Below are 16,557 nucleotides of genomic sequence, written 5' to 3' on the forward strand. Positions count from 1 at the left end.
TCTATCTGATCTGATATAAACGAAATTGTTACAAACAAACATATGGACGCACATACTTACATATAAGCACGAACACATAAGTGCGTGCACACATATGAGCGTGCACACATACGAGCTTGCACACACTCACATGCTCATACCGAACAGTTTCAGAACAACGCCAAATCAGACATTCAAAATAAATGGAAGTGGAGAGACAAGTTACTGAAGAGATTGCCAGAGTGCAATGAAATAATTTAACAAAAAACTATATAAATTAATAAAGGACTGAACCAGTGCGTATGTTTATTACCGGCATAATGCCTCTCCCAAGGTTTAATTGTATTTCTTTCAACACACGTATCCACATCAAGAATCTTGCACACGAAATACACATACCAAAAAACTATGCTAACAAAAAAACTGATGCAAACTGGTAAGTAAAAATACAAATTACATCTTTATTTAGATTTAGCTAATATTTGTTTGAAGAGATAAATATATACATATATTCTGGGCTCAAGTAAATGAATATGTCTTAATTAGTATCTGTTGTGGCAGACTATAACCCAGTAAGGAAACAGTATGTATGGCTGTGGCTCTGTATCTCAGATGTTCTAAATATGGGCTCATTGCTTTGAATTAAGTATATAAAAAATTACAAAAATAGAGATTGAAATCTAACACAGAAGGTAGAAACTTGCTGAAAGTTATTCAATAAGAAGCAACAACCAGGCAGTCATAAATCAATGACTTAATTATCAGAAATGATGTTCTATGCTATAATATTATTGTCTGTTTATCATTATGTATATACACTCTTTCAGTTATATTCTATGTATAATTATAACTATTTATCCTTTCAGCTATTTTCTATATATGTGTTATTTTGTATATATGGTTGACTCCGCATTTACACTTCCAAATGTGGAAAATATCCCAACAAAACAAAGCAAAAAAATCTCATTGCGAATAACAAAAATTGCAAATTTCTTTTTATTCTATGGACGATGCCTTATTTGATACCTACAAAATTACATAACCATTTACTCTTTTGCAGGTCTCAAATTTGCTGTCACAATCTTCACAGACACCTCCAAATGATAGCCAGTTGAGAACACTCAAAACGACTGTAAGTGATTTTTGGTAAATATTACACTAAAGGCAACACAATACATGCAAAAAGATAATTATTTGTGACATAGGCATAAAACTAGAAATTTGATGGGAGGGGTTAGTTGATTATATCAACCCCAAAATGATGAAAGGTAAAGTTGACCTCAACAAACTTTGAAATCAGAACATAAAGAACCTGAAGAAATGCCACAAGGCATTTTTTCTGAGCTTTTAACTAAGCATTGGAGGTTGAGAATTACAAGAGAAAGGAAAAGGTAGAATTGTGACTAATGAATGTTGGTCTGACATCTGCAAGAGCATGAAGATAGTAGAAATAAATAACCAGGGCCCTTTTTTTTTAGCAGCACAGAATATAGGTGTTATTTTAGAGAAAACTGGTTTTCAGTTGAAGATAATATGGTATCAATATTTGCATATTTATATATATATATAAAACTCAGTATGTGTGTGTGTGTAAACCCGCATAACTTCTGAAGTTCACAACTGATTTTCTTCAAACTGGGAACATACATTACTCATGTTCCAGAGATGGTTTTAAACTCTTAAAATTTTTCACATAATGTGTAATGGGGCCTCTGGGGCTAGAAAACCCCCCTTCCTGGGGTAAGTATGACTATTGTGGAGAAGGGAGGTAACTCTTTTTAAAGTAACTTTTCTTAAAATTTGCTAAGATATTGACATTATTTACCTTTTTTTATTGACATTTCATTATTAACATACAATTGTCATCTTAGTTTATTACATCATATTTCTTGACTTAATGTCTCCAAAGAAGAGATCCTCCATTGGCCGAAAAACTGTGGTAGCAGAGAAATTGGAAAGAAGGAGAGCAAATGGATCATCATATGAAACTTCAATTAGACAATCACAAAATACTGCATGTACAACTACTGCAAGAGCAATGGAAAGCAATGAGCAGTGGCCAGGAATGCTGCATTAACAGTTTCAGCCAGTCCACTCCTGCCTCCCACATCATTTCTTTCATTTAGATTTCTCTCATGTGATGCTGTTGAGTGTGCCCACAAGCTTAATTTATCATATAGATGTAGTTCCTATGTCTGCTGATTGTTCAGTGTGGTAGCAGCAGTGTTGACAGCCGCAAAGAGAGTATATCCACTGACAGCTTTTTGGTGTGTTCAAAAATCCCATACCCCGCTCCCACTTTTCCCTGACAAGGTTAGAGCTTGGAATCTTCCAAACAGATGCATGACATATCACTTGGTCGAACTACCCTTCCATTTACTCCACAAATGTTTTGTTGTCAATGTTGCACATTTCAGCTTAACTGTACAATATGTATTACATGTTTCAGCTTAACTATACCATATATACAAACTATGACATTTAAATCTCAAGCAATGTCAGGTATATCTGCTATTTCTTAATACATCTCGGCAGGTTAAGATGCAAAATATGCTAGTTGCTGTAGTGTATGTCAACGGAGAAAAACTTCTCTTTTGTAACAATTGTATTTCCAATACATACAACGCATTGGCATATGAAGGGGTGCTGAAAAGTTCTGGCTTTGGATAAAAGAAAATACAGGAGGATAAGTTAATTATGATTTTATTCAGCATATTTCCCTGAAATTTACACTTTGCAGTGGTCCTTTAGTTTTTCTAAGCCCTGTAAAAGAACTCAGAAGGTTGGGCCTCCAACCAGGCCTTTTGCAGTACCCTTAAAGTCAAGGACTTTTAAGCACTGATCAGCTGCTTGACTGGACTCAAAGGCCCAAGTACTTCTGCTGGATGAGACAACATGTTCAGAATCCAATGTGTGAAAGAACTGGGTGTGTTGAACACACTCTCATCATAAGAGATGTTTTTCTCTTGACATTATAACAACTAGCATATTTTGCACCTGAATCTGCCTAGATGTATTAAATAAATATGCGAATATTCATTCTGGATCTCCCTATAATAGTGTAAAAAAAGATTTTATAACATGCTACATTGATTCCCCTATCTATTGGTAAGAGCTCACTTCTTGTGTGATACATTATGCTTTTTTGTTAATTTCTATATAAACAAGAAATCTTAACTGAAGTTAAATTTTCTAAAGAAAAGGAAAAAATTAACAGAAATTGAAGTTGGAGTGTGGATTACATTTGTATTGAATTTACTTCCAGATCTTGCATTTACTAAAATTAAAAGCAATTTCTCTAATTTGAAATCAATAGTTCTCAACCCCACCTACAAATTACTTAAGAAATTTTCTCTTAGTCTCTCAAACAACTGATAAAAATCTCCCAGGAATTTATCAAAACTTGCTTTATAAATTACTACACTCATTTGGTCCTCTAGACTTGATATATTGCAGATAAAATATCTAAAAGCCATTGTAAAAGCAAGTTTTATTTTCTTTATATATGTTTTATATTAAAACTGGCTTTCTTGGTTGTTTAGAATAAAAGTTAATGGAGAATTAATTATCATGTTAGAAATAAATGTAAAAGAAATTTCAAGTGCTTTTATTGAAAGTTTAATTTGGTGGTTCAAATTTACCAGACCAAACATCATGCTGTGAGAATATCTTCTTTCACAAGCCAGACATTTTATGTCTTTTACTGACCTCAAACAATAGCAAAGGTCACTTTCCAACAATGACTTGGGTCTGACAAGCAGGTTGGTAAGCTGGATCTAAATTTAAGTAAAATGTAGGCATGGCTGTGTGGTTAAAACGTTTGCTTTGCAACTATGCGATTTATGATTCAGTCCCACTGTGTGGTACCTTGGGCATGCATCTTCTACTATAGCTTTAATTTGACCAATTATAAGTAAAAATTTTTCATGTATAAAAACCAAATGGAAGCTTTTTGTCTTATAAATTAACTTGTCAGATTGTTTTTACTTCTTTCCTTACAGAATGTTAATACTACTGAACATTAAAGGATATTAACTTTATGTCCTTTCTCTGATAACACTGGCCACGAACTTATACATTTTGACAAATTACTGGTATCACATTAATAAAAAAAAATCAAAGATGAAAATACTTATATTAAAAAAAAAAAATGGTGTGTATAAGAATTAACCATTAATGAAACCTAAGTAGAGATCAGTGATAAAGTGACAGTGATGTGTGACAAATGACTTTGATAATAATAACTGAAAATATTCAAATACCTAATAGTACAATTGATAGTAACATCGTGGTTGTCCCCGTGTACAGCTATGGCCTCTGCATCCCTCTCCAGCTGAGCATCCCTAATCTTGTGGGCACATGGTTGCTGGTGCCATGTAAAAAGCACCCATACCGGTGACGCATAAACGTATCTATGCCAGTGCTCTGTAAAAGCATCCAGTATCCTATGTAAAGTGGTAGGCATTAGAAAGGGCATCCAACTGTAGAAACCATGCCAAAACAGACAATTGGAGCCAGGTGCAGCTTTTCAGCTGGTCAACTCTTGTCAAACTATCCAACCCATACCAGCATGGAAAATGGATGTTAGATAATGATGATGATGAATTATATAACCCAACTAAAACAAAACCCTTATAAGTATTTTTTATATTGGTTCTTTTGATCATTAATTTTTGGTTCTTGAGATCCTTTGATGTCTTTTTTACAGGTTGAACAGTTGCAAGCCTCTCTCCAAGAAGTTAAAACTGTAAGTCAGATTGATTCATTTGCTATTGAAAGTTATTCTGTTTCTTGTGTCATGCTTGGTTTTTCTTAATTCTATTTAATAAGCTTTTAGAATTCATTCAGTATTCTAACAGCAATTAACATATGGATAATTAAATTTCCTGAAATAATTGATTCAATTGTTTCTCAGATAATTTGAGCTAATGATAATGAACTTAACAAGAAACTCTTTCTTAACTTCTAAATTTGTATTGCTGTAGGATTTGGAAGAAGATAATTGTGCAAGTAATCCTTGTTTACATGGTGGAACTTGTTATGATCGCTATAAAGGCTTTTACTGTAACTGTATTCCAGGATGGATGGTAAGAAATTTATTTATAAGATCTGGGATTTATGTTGAATCATTTTGTAAACAAAAATATACGTCCATGTACAAATGTATGTAAATTTTTTATTTTTGGATAAACATTCAACCATATGAATATTGAAATATGTAGTTTCTTTACACTCTATAATTTCTGAGACATTTTCTTTTTCCAAGATGCATTATGTGTTAATTCTTTGTCTAATGATTTTGAAAATCTCTTTAGATAAATTCTTTCCTGCATTTTCTATTGTTTCATTTTATTTATAACCAAACATATGGTGAATTATATGCTGGTGCACCAGTATATAGTAATGTATCTTACATTCAATGAGCATAGTTTTGAGCATGTCAAAGAACTATGTAAAATTTCATTGGCTTATTATTGATCAGTAGGTAGTATTTAAACCTACATTGGTGGCCATGCGGATAAGAACATTGTTATCCTTAATATAGACATAAGTTACTTGGTTGAATCCAGTCTGTTATTATTTACATACCCTGATGACAATAGATCAAACCAAATGAAAATAGTGTAGATATATAGATATAGGTACAAGCATGGCCATGTGGTAAGAAGCTTGCTTCCTAACTATATGGTTCCTGGTTCAGTCAGTGTCTTCAACTATAGCCTTTGGCTGACCAAATCCTTGAGAGTGCATTTGGTAGACGGAAACTGGAAGAAGCTCATCATATATACATATATATATATATATATATATATATATATATATATATATATATATATTTATTTATTTATGTGTGTCTGTGTCTGCCCTCCACCACCGTTTGACAACCAGTGTTGGTAAGTTATGGAACTTAGCAGTTTGGCAAAAGAAACTAATACAAAAAGTACCAGGCTTAACAAAAAAATTAAGAACTGGCGTCAATTTATTCAATTAAAAGTTCTTAAAGGTGATGCCCCAGCATGGCCACAGCCTAATGACTGAATCAAGTAAAAGGTAAAAGATAAAAGATATTAAGAAATGGTTCATCTCTAAAACATGGTTAATAATTTGAAATATATCATCTTAATATTTAAATCTCTGCTTATAAATTTGGGAATTGCTCCTAAACCTGTCTTTATAAAATATTTTCGTTGGTGATACTACTTTATAAGAATGGTTATGGTGATAAGGCAACTTCTTCGTATGGCCAAATGTATTGAAATGCCCTTCCATCAAATATTTGGTGATTTCTATAATCCTTACCAAGAATTAACCATACCAATTGTTGTATTCTTTTGTCATAGCATTAATATTAATTACTTTTCTGTTAAATTTTTATCATTTTATTTAGTTTTCTTTCAGTCCTGTTTTTTTTTTTTTTTTACTAAAGAATGTACCTTCATTTATATGTTAAATTATTGCTTCATTACATCTGAATTAGGGCCCATCATGTAGTGAAGATGTCAATGAATGTTCAGAGTTTGTTGGTACTCAACTGGGCTGCCAGAATGGGGGCACATGCATCAACACTTATGGAAGTTACAGGTAGTTATAATTGTAGTTTTTAAGTTTCATAAAAGCAAATATTTTTCTCCTACAGCAGGTTGAAAGAAACAGAATAACATTAAACTAAATGCTACTTGAGTTTGATCAACTTTATTTTTTACCTTATGAACATGTGAATAGGAAAAGTTCAACAGGTGGTTGGAGTTCAAGAAAGAAAAGAGTTAGAGAAGTGTTTTGTGCATTGTTTAGTGTGTCAATGTATTAAACATGGCAGGGATGATGTAAGGAGAAGGGATGAAAGCATCAAGTGAATTTCAGTGGGGAAGGTATACAACTCACTAGTCTAGAGCAGGGATCTAAGAATGTTGTAGGCAAGTGGAAATCTAAGTCAGTTTTATGGCCTGGTTTGGACACTGTTGTGATACTTGTGTGCGAAATATTTAAACAGTTCTCTGTGAGGTACACGTGTGCTTTGTCTAGAGTCAGCAATTATCCAGGACTGGAGGATTTTCTGGTCTTGATGAGGAAGCCTAGTCTTTGGGATGCAGTTTTGATGAATGACTGTAGATGTATTGTTGCAATCAAAGATTATCATTTGTAACAAATCAAGGGTTTTAGCTGTGTTGTTTATAAGCTGTGAGTTTTTCAAAACTGTTTTCTTAGTATACTGCTTGTAATTTGGTTCTCATGAATAAAAGTGGGTTGTTCATTAAGGTTTTTGTTTAGAGTAGAGGAAGTCTGGCAAGAAGTATCTGTGAAAGGAAGATGTATAAGAAGTTATGATGAAATAAAAGAGGGTATCATCTAAGAGTGGTGGCACTCTGTCGGTTACAACGACGAGGGTTCCAGTTGATCTGATCAACGGAACATGAAATTAACGTGCAAGTGGCTGAGCATTCCACAGACATGTGTACTCTTAACGTAGTTCTTGAGGAGATTCAGCATGACACAGAGTGTGACAAGGCTGGCTCTTTGAAATACAGGTACAACAGAAACAGGAAGAAAGAGTGAGAGAAAGTTGTGGTGAAAGAGTACAGCAGGGTTTGCTACCACCCCCTGCCAGAGCCTCGTGGGGCTTTAGGTGTTTTTGCTCAATAAACACTCACAATGCCTGGTTTGGGAATCGAAACTGTTATCCTACAACCGTGAGTCAGCTGCCCTAACCACTGGGCCATTGCGCCTCCACCATCTACGAGTCAACAGATGTAGAAGTAATGGCAAATAAAAGTGGAGCAAACAAAAATATTGTGAAGGCATACTAATGTTTGGTCAGAGAGACCTCCATTTATTCATTCTGTGATATGGCATTTGAATAAGAAATTTTTGATTTAAGAAGGGGAAATAAATAAAGCCAATATGTTAGCAACATTTCCATGTCTATTTTTCTTTGTAAGGTTTAGTCAGAATGAAAAGGATGAACCCATAACTTTCACAGACCATCCAATATTGAACGATTATAAGTTGATATCTTTAAGAAAATGTTTGTCAGAAGAGAACTCTAGAGGGTTGACATCTTTATGAGGATGAATTGAAGATAGTGCGAGGCCTGGTAGGAGAGATACGGAATGGGTGTTGACTTGGGGAAAGACATGTGTATTGAGTGGGTGCAAATGATGTACAACTAATTAGAACCTACAGTCTGCAGAGACTATTGTGATCTATACAGACTGTACAAAAGACAGTTGGTTGCTGTGTGTTGATGAGTCCTTGCCACTGAATTGGATGGTCTTCTATTGGATGATGTTTATGATGTTTATGTATAGCAGCAGCTTTGTCCCATTATGGGTAACATTTGAATATTGCACAGTGTTAGCAGAGGTGAATTGTTTCTCTGAGTCTGAAGAGGAAGAGGAAGGCTAGTCTTTGGGATGTAGTTTTGCTAAACTATGAATGTGAGATCTTCAGGAGAGATCACTGAGTGTCTAGCATTTATAGTGACTTACATTGCATGATATTCAGGATTAGGGAGGGCAAGGTAAAAGATTATTTCCTTGGTATGTGCAGTGAGTGTGTCTTTGTGTTGTTCAAGAAGTTAACATTGCCATAACCCCATTGGAAATTGTGCTCAAGGTTTTTGTTGATAAAAGCAGTAAAGCTTAATCTTGAGGTGTATAGGTGGTACCTGTGTGCAGGTTTCTGAGGAGGAATGAAAAGTGGTGTCAATTGTCTAGAAATAAGTATTGTCATAGAGGTGACAGTGAGTAGGTTACTTAATATACAGAAGGAAAAATGTGAGCAATATAAGTGAACTTTAGGGTACACTAGAGTTGATTAGAGCGAGAGTCTCATCAATAGGATCTGTGATGGCAGGATCTGGCAAGAAACTTGCAATGAGATAAAAAAACAGGTCAACAGTATATAAAAATAATGATAATAGTAAAAATAATAATTATAATAATAATAATAATGAAATTATTATGTATAGTGCTCAGGTGCACTACAACTTATCAAAGGTACATAGAATTATGTACAAATGTCAGGAAAGTGAATAGTGTATGAGTCATAATATATGTGTCCATGTGTATGGAGTGGATATATCAGGTGTAGTGTTGACGAATTTCAGGAAGCATGGAGGTTTTAAAGGATGCAATGTCTCAGCAGCTAACAACTGATGCAGGTAGTTTGTTCCATGCTTCAGCTACTCTGAGTGTGAAAAAAATGTTTCCAAAAGTCATGGGAGCTGTGCTGTTTTCTGACTTTGTAGGCATGCCCATGTGTGTTAGACATAGAATTCAAAAAGGTGCACAAGGTTGTTGTTGGCATGATGGTTAATAATTTTGTGGGTGTTTACCAAGTCAGTTGTCAGATGCTAGAGCTTCAATGTATCCATACCCAAGGAAGCAAGGCGGTCAGTGTATAGTAGATGCCCAATGGAGGGTATTCGCTTGGTTGCATGTCACTGAACAGTTTCCAGGAGGTCAATGTTCTGAGCAAGATAGGGGTTCCAGACTGGTAATGCACCATAGCCATATACAGCCTTAAATAGATAGCTGGAGAATGACTGACAAAGGTCATGCTGAGTGATGCCAAAACACCCTTGGCCTTCTTGACAATTTTAGAGATGTACTTTGGCTCTGCAGAGGCCATACTGTGATTACTGAGGAAGAAGAGGGAGTGAATATGTTGAAGAAAGTGATTGTTGATGAGTGTTTTTTTAGCACTTTTGAGGTGTTAGAAGAGAAAGCAATAAATTGATAACTGTCAAGATAATAGATTTTGCCCATTTTGGAGAGGGACACATGATTTTGTGTTTCCAAATATCAAGATAGATTCTTGTATAGGAAGAAAGAAAGTGATGTATTTTGGAAATATAAGAGTTATAGGGTTGGGTAATGGTAAGGACCTTGAAAACCGGAAGTGGTTTTGCATTTGAATGTATGTGTACATAGTAGTGATACTGGTGTGGTGGAGAAGGGAAATTTACATGGAATTTTGCTACAGATTGCTTAGCAAGAAATGATTTCTTCTGATTTCATCAAAATATCATTTTAATATATGATTAATGTTAAACACTTCATTAAAAATACTGTGGTCGATTTGAAATATTCCACAATTAATCCAGCATTTAAGCATTAATATTATGTGAAGTTCTCTCTGGTACATTAACATAATGTCAAATTGTGCCTGAAACACCTGGTTACCAAGGAAATGTCATCTTTTTAGGTAGAAATCATTTCATTTGAATTGAATTTTGAGAAAATGTTTATTAAAAAATGGGCATGTTTTTTATCATAATTTGTTGTGTGTTTATTAGGTGTCAGTGTTCTGCAGATTGGCATGGAATTCATTGTACTACCCGTCATGATGATTGTACAGGATCTTCTTCTAGCGAACTCTGCAGTCATGGTACATGTGTCAATGTGAAGCGTCAGCAACCAAATCAAGTAAAGAGCACTTATTTTAATTCTCATACTAATATTATCAAAAATGTTTGCCTTTTCTTTTAAGTAACAAAAGCATAATATTTGTTTGAATTTTATACATTAAAGAATATTTCCTATTTTTTGTTTTTAAATTTTCTTTTCAAGTGGATTCTAGCCCTTTCGATCACAAATTAAAATATTTTGTTTTTATAATAATGAAAAAAAATTTGCTTGCTTTGTTAATATTAATAATCATTTTCTAATTTAGATAATTTTATACTTAAAACTCCAGTTATTGAATTGGATTTGAAACATTTTAATCTCAAATCTGTATATGAATAAAACTGAATTCAGCTTTTATCATACTAGACAACCACAAACTAGCAAATGGTTGCGATGCTAAAGTTAAGGAAACTGGTCAACTGAAATTTCTAAAAAAAATATAAGTTCTAAGACCTTTGTTTTGGCAACTGTGTCAACCAAGTCTGTGCCTTATGTATGAGAATTCTTTCCTCTAGATTTCCCAGGCTAAACTGTAGAGGCTATTTTGATATCAAGACAATTGAAGATCCACTGCATAATGCTGCTTTTATATAGCCATAGTTAGTTCTGCTTGAACTTCAGCATGTATGTAACTGAGCAAAAAGTATATTTAATTGATATTTTGTGCTTTGGCCCTCACGTTTTTATTGTAGATTTTTTTTGTTCTAAAATGTAGGTCTTTAACTCGTGGCTGCCATCAATTTAAAGATTGTAAAAAGTTTGCAACAAATATTTTGCTATTAAATTGAACAGGCAAAACTACTACATTTCATCATGTGATACTACATCCCCCTCTATTTTGTCAAAAGCTTTGAGTTATATGTCTCTAAATCTCTGTCCATTCACAGGATCCTTAAGCTTCCAGACCTTTCTTCTCCATTCTGGTCTTCTTCTGGGCATCCATTTAACCCTGATCCTGAAGTCGCTTACTACTAATCTATGTTGTGGGGTACATTCTTCACCTGGGAAGGTTTTGGCAATTATAAGTAGCCATCTTTCCTGTTTCCTGGTGAGGATGTAATCAATTTGAGTAGTGTGTCCACCAGATTGGTAGGTGAATAGGTGGCTGGCAGGTTTCCAGAAGTTAGTATTACAAACCATAAGAATATTACAAACCATATTTTGCATCGCAGAACTCCAGCTGCCTGTTTCCCTCCTCATTGCGGGAACCAAAACTATAGCCTCCATGTGTGCCACAGAAGCCTCCTTCATGTTGTCCAAGATGTCCATTGAAGTCACCAGCCACAAAGAGAAAGTCTGTCATTCGTTGATGAGATAGTCTGCAAGAGGGTGTCATAAAATCGGTCTTTCTGTTCATCAGGTAGCCCCAGCTGAGGGGCATAGGCTGAGATAATGGTTGCTAAACCATGTTGCAGCACTAATCTAATCTTAAATATTTTATCACAGACTCTGACTACCTCGATTGCCTTAACTTATTTCTCTGCAAGAAGTATACCACACCCCCGACTCTGTCAGTGTTTCTTGCCCAGAAAACCTTATACCTATGTTCTTTGCCTGTGAAGAACCTAGCAGAAATTCCTCTCCACCTTACTTCTTGGATGTAGCACAAATCTACATGTCTCTGTTCAAGCATCTCAATAATCTCACCAGACCTACCTTTCAGTGTGCCAACCCTGAGGGTGTGGGAGGTGTGGGCCTGCAAGACTCTGGGATGGGGGACAGCAGTGTCATGTACCTGAAAAGAAATGAATAATGAATTTGGATTCAGCATAAAAAATTACATCTATATGATATATTAAAACATTTTTTTAAAGATAATTGTAAACAGTGATGAAAATCACAAAGATATGAAACTTAAAGTAAAATTATCTTGAAATCGTTGTTACTTTGCTAAAATTTAAAAAAATATATTTCTTCTTGCTTTTTTTTTTTTTTTTAGCCCAAATACAGTTGCATCTGTGAACCTGGCTGGACACATTCTTCAAATAGTCCATCTTGCACTGTAGATGTAGATGAATGTAACCTTGTATCTTCCCCTTGCTTTAAACATCCTCAAGTGCATTGCATAAATCTTCCAGGTTCATTCAGGTGTTCTCCATGCCCTACAGGTACGTATATATTATCTGTGTTGCAGTGAAATAGTTTTTAATTTTGTCACACTATTAATACGTTTTTTTAACTAGTTAGGAATCATAGATCCAGTTGTAATTTCAGGTTTTGTAGTTTTAAGATGTTGCGTGAGTGACAAATCTCTTGCTGGGTTGGAAACCAGTTTATTAACAATTAAGATCATTGGGAGAATGTTGTTCAACCTTAAAACAATTATTTTATTGGGCAACAATAAAAGTTGTGCCTTTGCTCTAGAAATATTTAGTTTTGTCTTTCTACATTCTTAATTCTAATCTTTCGAGGGTTGGATATGCCTTTCATCTCTGCTGTTGACAAAATAAGAGCCAGGCAAACCTTACAGTTTGACTCAAGTGACTAAACTTTTCCCTAAAAAATTTTGATTTTGTGCCTGTAGAAGAAGTCATTGTTATTGGTGGCATCAGCAGCAGCAGCAGAATAACAATAATAATAATAATAATAATAATAGTAATAATAATAATAATAATAACTGTTTCAAATTTTGCCACAAGGGCAGCCATTTTTGGGGAGAGGATGGGTTGATTACATCGACCCCAGTGTTCAACTGGTGCTTATTTTATTGACCCCGAAAGGTTGAAAGGCAAAGTCGACCTTGGCAGAATTAGAACTCAGATCGGAGTGATAGGCAAAATACTGCTAAGCATTTTGTCTAGCATAATTAATATTCTGCCAGCTCACCCCCTTCAGTAATAATAATAATAGTAATAATGATGCAGTACCAGGCAGTGACTCTCATGGTTTTTGATCTTAACTGATTGGAAGTGATTGGAAGTTTTATCATGTACATATTTTCTCTTGGTATAAAAGATGGGCTACAGCAAATATTCTGCTCAATGTCACAGATTTGCTTGTCAGTTGCTTCATCTTAACCGTTTGAGCATGTGCTTTGGTGGCTGACAATATGTGCATCTCTGATTACAAGTAGAAGTAGTAGAGGAGCAATTTTGAGCAAAAAAGTTGAGAGTAATTCTTTGGGGTTTGAATAATTCACCACTGGAAACATAGGTATATCATCCATCATCCTTATACAAACTTTATTCAAGGACATTTTGAGTGTGATGGGCTACTCAACCTGAAGAAGATTCTAACTGGCCCCCATCTGCAAGATCATGTACTGTTTATCTTGATATGAAATCACCATGTCATGCACATATGGCTGTGATGCATGTGCCTGGCGTACCCTTATCAGACGGGTAGTCATGATGGGTATATTGGGCTTCATATATTTGTACCCCAGAGTCACTTTGATGGCATGCACCACTCTTGCACTCAATAATAATGATAATGTTTCAAAATAACAAAAAAGGGTATGAACATTAACCAGAGGCTGTGATTGAGAATAATTATTACAGAATTTTATGGGACTTCCTTATAAAGACTGACCATATTATCAAAGCAGAGAGAGACCATATATGATTGAGACAAAAGAAAGAAATAGTGTAAAACAATAAACTTCACAATACCATATGATAATGTGGCTGATACCAAAGAAGTTGAAAAAAAAAAAACCTAAGAAAATTAGGAACTTGCCAGACACAGGAAAAGATTGTGGAAAACTGACAACAGTTATTCTTGTGGTTATTGGTACACTTGGCGTAACACCAAGCTGCTACCTAAGAGACTGAAGGATATTGGAATTGAGATACACATTGCTAACTTGCAAAAAAAAAATGCAATCCTGTATTCTGCAAGAATCTTAATAAAGAATCTTGTGATTTGGGAAGATTTGTTTCCATCAAACCTCAAGACAATGTCCCTGCTAAGTAATATTACATGTAATTATTATAATCATAATAATACGTTGGCATGTTAGAAATAGTAAAGAACTAGACTAAACATATAATAATAATTAGTTTTTCCCTTTCAACTTCGTTTTTGCTCTGTTAAAGTTTACTTTGCCTTTCATTTCTTTGGGATCAATATAAGTACCATGTGTGTATTGCAACCAATCCAATTAATTATACTCCTCTCCTTCAATTTTTTTAATCGTGAGCTATTGTAAGGAGGTGCACTTTCTTGAGCCTACCTTAGCATTGAGGTCTCTTATAATTAGTTGATTTACTAGCTGATTTGACTTATTTTAGTGCAGAATTGATTGATACAAATTCACTTGTTTAGCAGAGTAGTCAGTACAAAGACTTGTAAAATGGCTATATTGAAAGGCTTTGTTTTTCATTTTAATGCATGATTCTTTCATTAACAGTCCAGTATCCTTGTACAAATTTTCTCATTTTTTTTTTATATATCTAGATTCCTAGTAAATGTTCATGTTTTTCACCCCCTGTGTGTAAGAAATTATAATTTTCTCTATTAATGTAGCGATCACTTACCCATTTTGTCTCTGATATGCTGATAATATCTGTTTTAAGGACTTCAACTTCCTAGATTAAATTGTCTTAAGTAGATGGACAGAAACTTGAACAAACAAAAAGTATATCCTTTTAGCGTTCAAATTTCTTTGTCAAATGTATTGCTTATTCTTCTGAATTAATCACACATTATTTTGAAGCTTCAAGATTTCAGAGAGGTGTTTGTATATTTTTAGAGTGACATTGTAGGGTATGTGTGAGAGGTTGGATCCGGTCAGTTTTAACATAAAACAGGTAGAACATTTGGGCTGGATATGGCCAGATTAAATGCTAAAGGGATATAGGACAAATAGTGGAGGCGCAATGGCCCAGTGGTTAGGGCAGTGGACTCACAGTCACAGGATCGCAATTTCGATTCCCAGACCGGGCATTGTGAGTGTTTATTGAGAGAAAACACCTAAAGCTCCACGAGGCTCCGGCAGGGGATGGTGGCGAACCCTGCTGTACTCTTTCACCACAACTTTCTCTCACTCTTACTTCCTGTTTCTGTTGTGCCTGTAATTTAAAGGGTCAGCCTTGTCACACTGTGTCACACTGAATATCCCCGAGAACTACGTTAAGGGTACACGTGTCTGTGGAGTGCTCAGCCACTTGCACGTTAATTTCACGAGCAGGCTGTTCCATTGATTTGGATCAGCTGGAACCCTCGATGTTGTAAGCGACGGAGTGCCAACAACAACAATAGGACAAATAATAAATCAGGAAGGTCGTTGTGAAGAAGTTGTTATTCAAAGAATAAATGAGGCTAAAACATAATTTATAAGAACAAAATAAAAAAATATCTTCACCTCAAAAAACATGATACTGTAGCTAAAACTGAGGTTAGTAAACTGTTATATTATGTTAGTTGACCTATGTGAGGCAGAAACTTGGACAATGTACATGACCATGGTGAAAACTGTTGAGTTGTGAATCTTTCATAGATTAAGCAGGATAAGCTAGAAAGACATTATTATCATATTTTGGATGTGCAATGCATCATTAGTCACTACTGAAGACCTGCCGACAGGAAGTGTTGAATGGGGAAGAGAATAAGAGGCTGGCAAAGACGTTTATGAATTGAGAACATCAAAGAATGGACTTAAAACAGGAGCCTGATTGTATGCATGCAGCACACCACAGAGGGAACTGGGGAGTTCTGGCAATCTAGCATCGGGACACGGGAAAAGCACCTGGCTGTCAGAAATCATTTCAGCTGCTTTAGTTGTTATCAGTGATTCTTGGAAAAAAGAATTTACAGATGTGTCATGAGGAGTTGCAACAGTTTCCTATGACACACTTAAAAAGTTGGGTCGTTATGCTTTTATTAAAAAATTGCTGTTTAGGTATAATCAAAGAACTGATGACCATAGTTTACTCAGATAGTTGAAGACAGTAGAGAAGTTTTTTGTGATTAAAATGACTTGATACTGAAAATGGGATTAGTGAAGTTGAATGGTGAATGTTTTGGAGAGATGAAATAATTAAGGGAAAGTGATTCTCTTTCTGTCTTTCTGTCTCTCTCTGCTCTATAAAAAGGGAAGATTATAAGATATCTGTGGTTGTATAATAGTGAAATATGGGAAGTAATGAAAGACTACTTCTAGAAATTACAATTCCGTATTGTTCCATAGGTATGTATACTTGTTAAAACAAAAAAAAAAAAAAAAAAA

General features: G+C 34.8%; 1 protein-coding gene across 1 annotated transcript in view; it reads left to right on the top strand.

Annotated features, from left to right (window-relative positions):
* The window catches only part of LOC106881670 (cubilin), a 218,541-nt gene that overhangs the window by 28,593 nt on the left and 173,391 nt on the right, over positions 1-16,557 (top strand). Inside the window, exons 6-11 of the mRNA XM_052967022.1 lie at positions 1,040-1,111; positions 4,688-4,726; positions 4,965-5,066; positions 6,458-6,561; positions 10,277-10,406; positions 12,328-12,496. Coding sequence (XP_052822982.1) covers positions 1,040-1,111; positions 4,688-4,726; positions 4,965-5,066; positions 6,458-6,561; positions 10,277-10,406; positions 12,328-12,496 — 616 coding nt within the window. The remainder of the gene's footprint in view (positions 1-1,039; positions 1,112-4,687; positions 4,727-4,964; positions 5,067-6,457; positions 6,562-10,276; positions 10,407-12,327; positions 12,497-16,557) is intronic.

Source organism: Octopus bimaculoides, chromosome 4, assembly GCF_001194135.2.
Source record: "Octopus bimaculoides isolate UCB-OBI-ISO-001 chromosome 4, ASM119413v2, whole genome shotgun sequence".
NCBI lineage: Eukaryota > Metazoa > Mollusca > Cephalopoda > Octopoda > Octopodidae > Octopus > Octopus bimaculoides.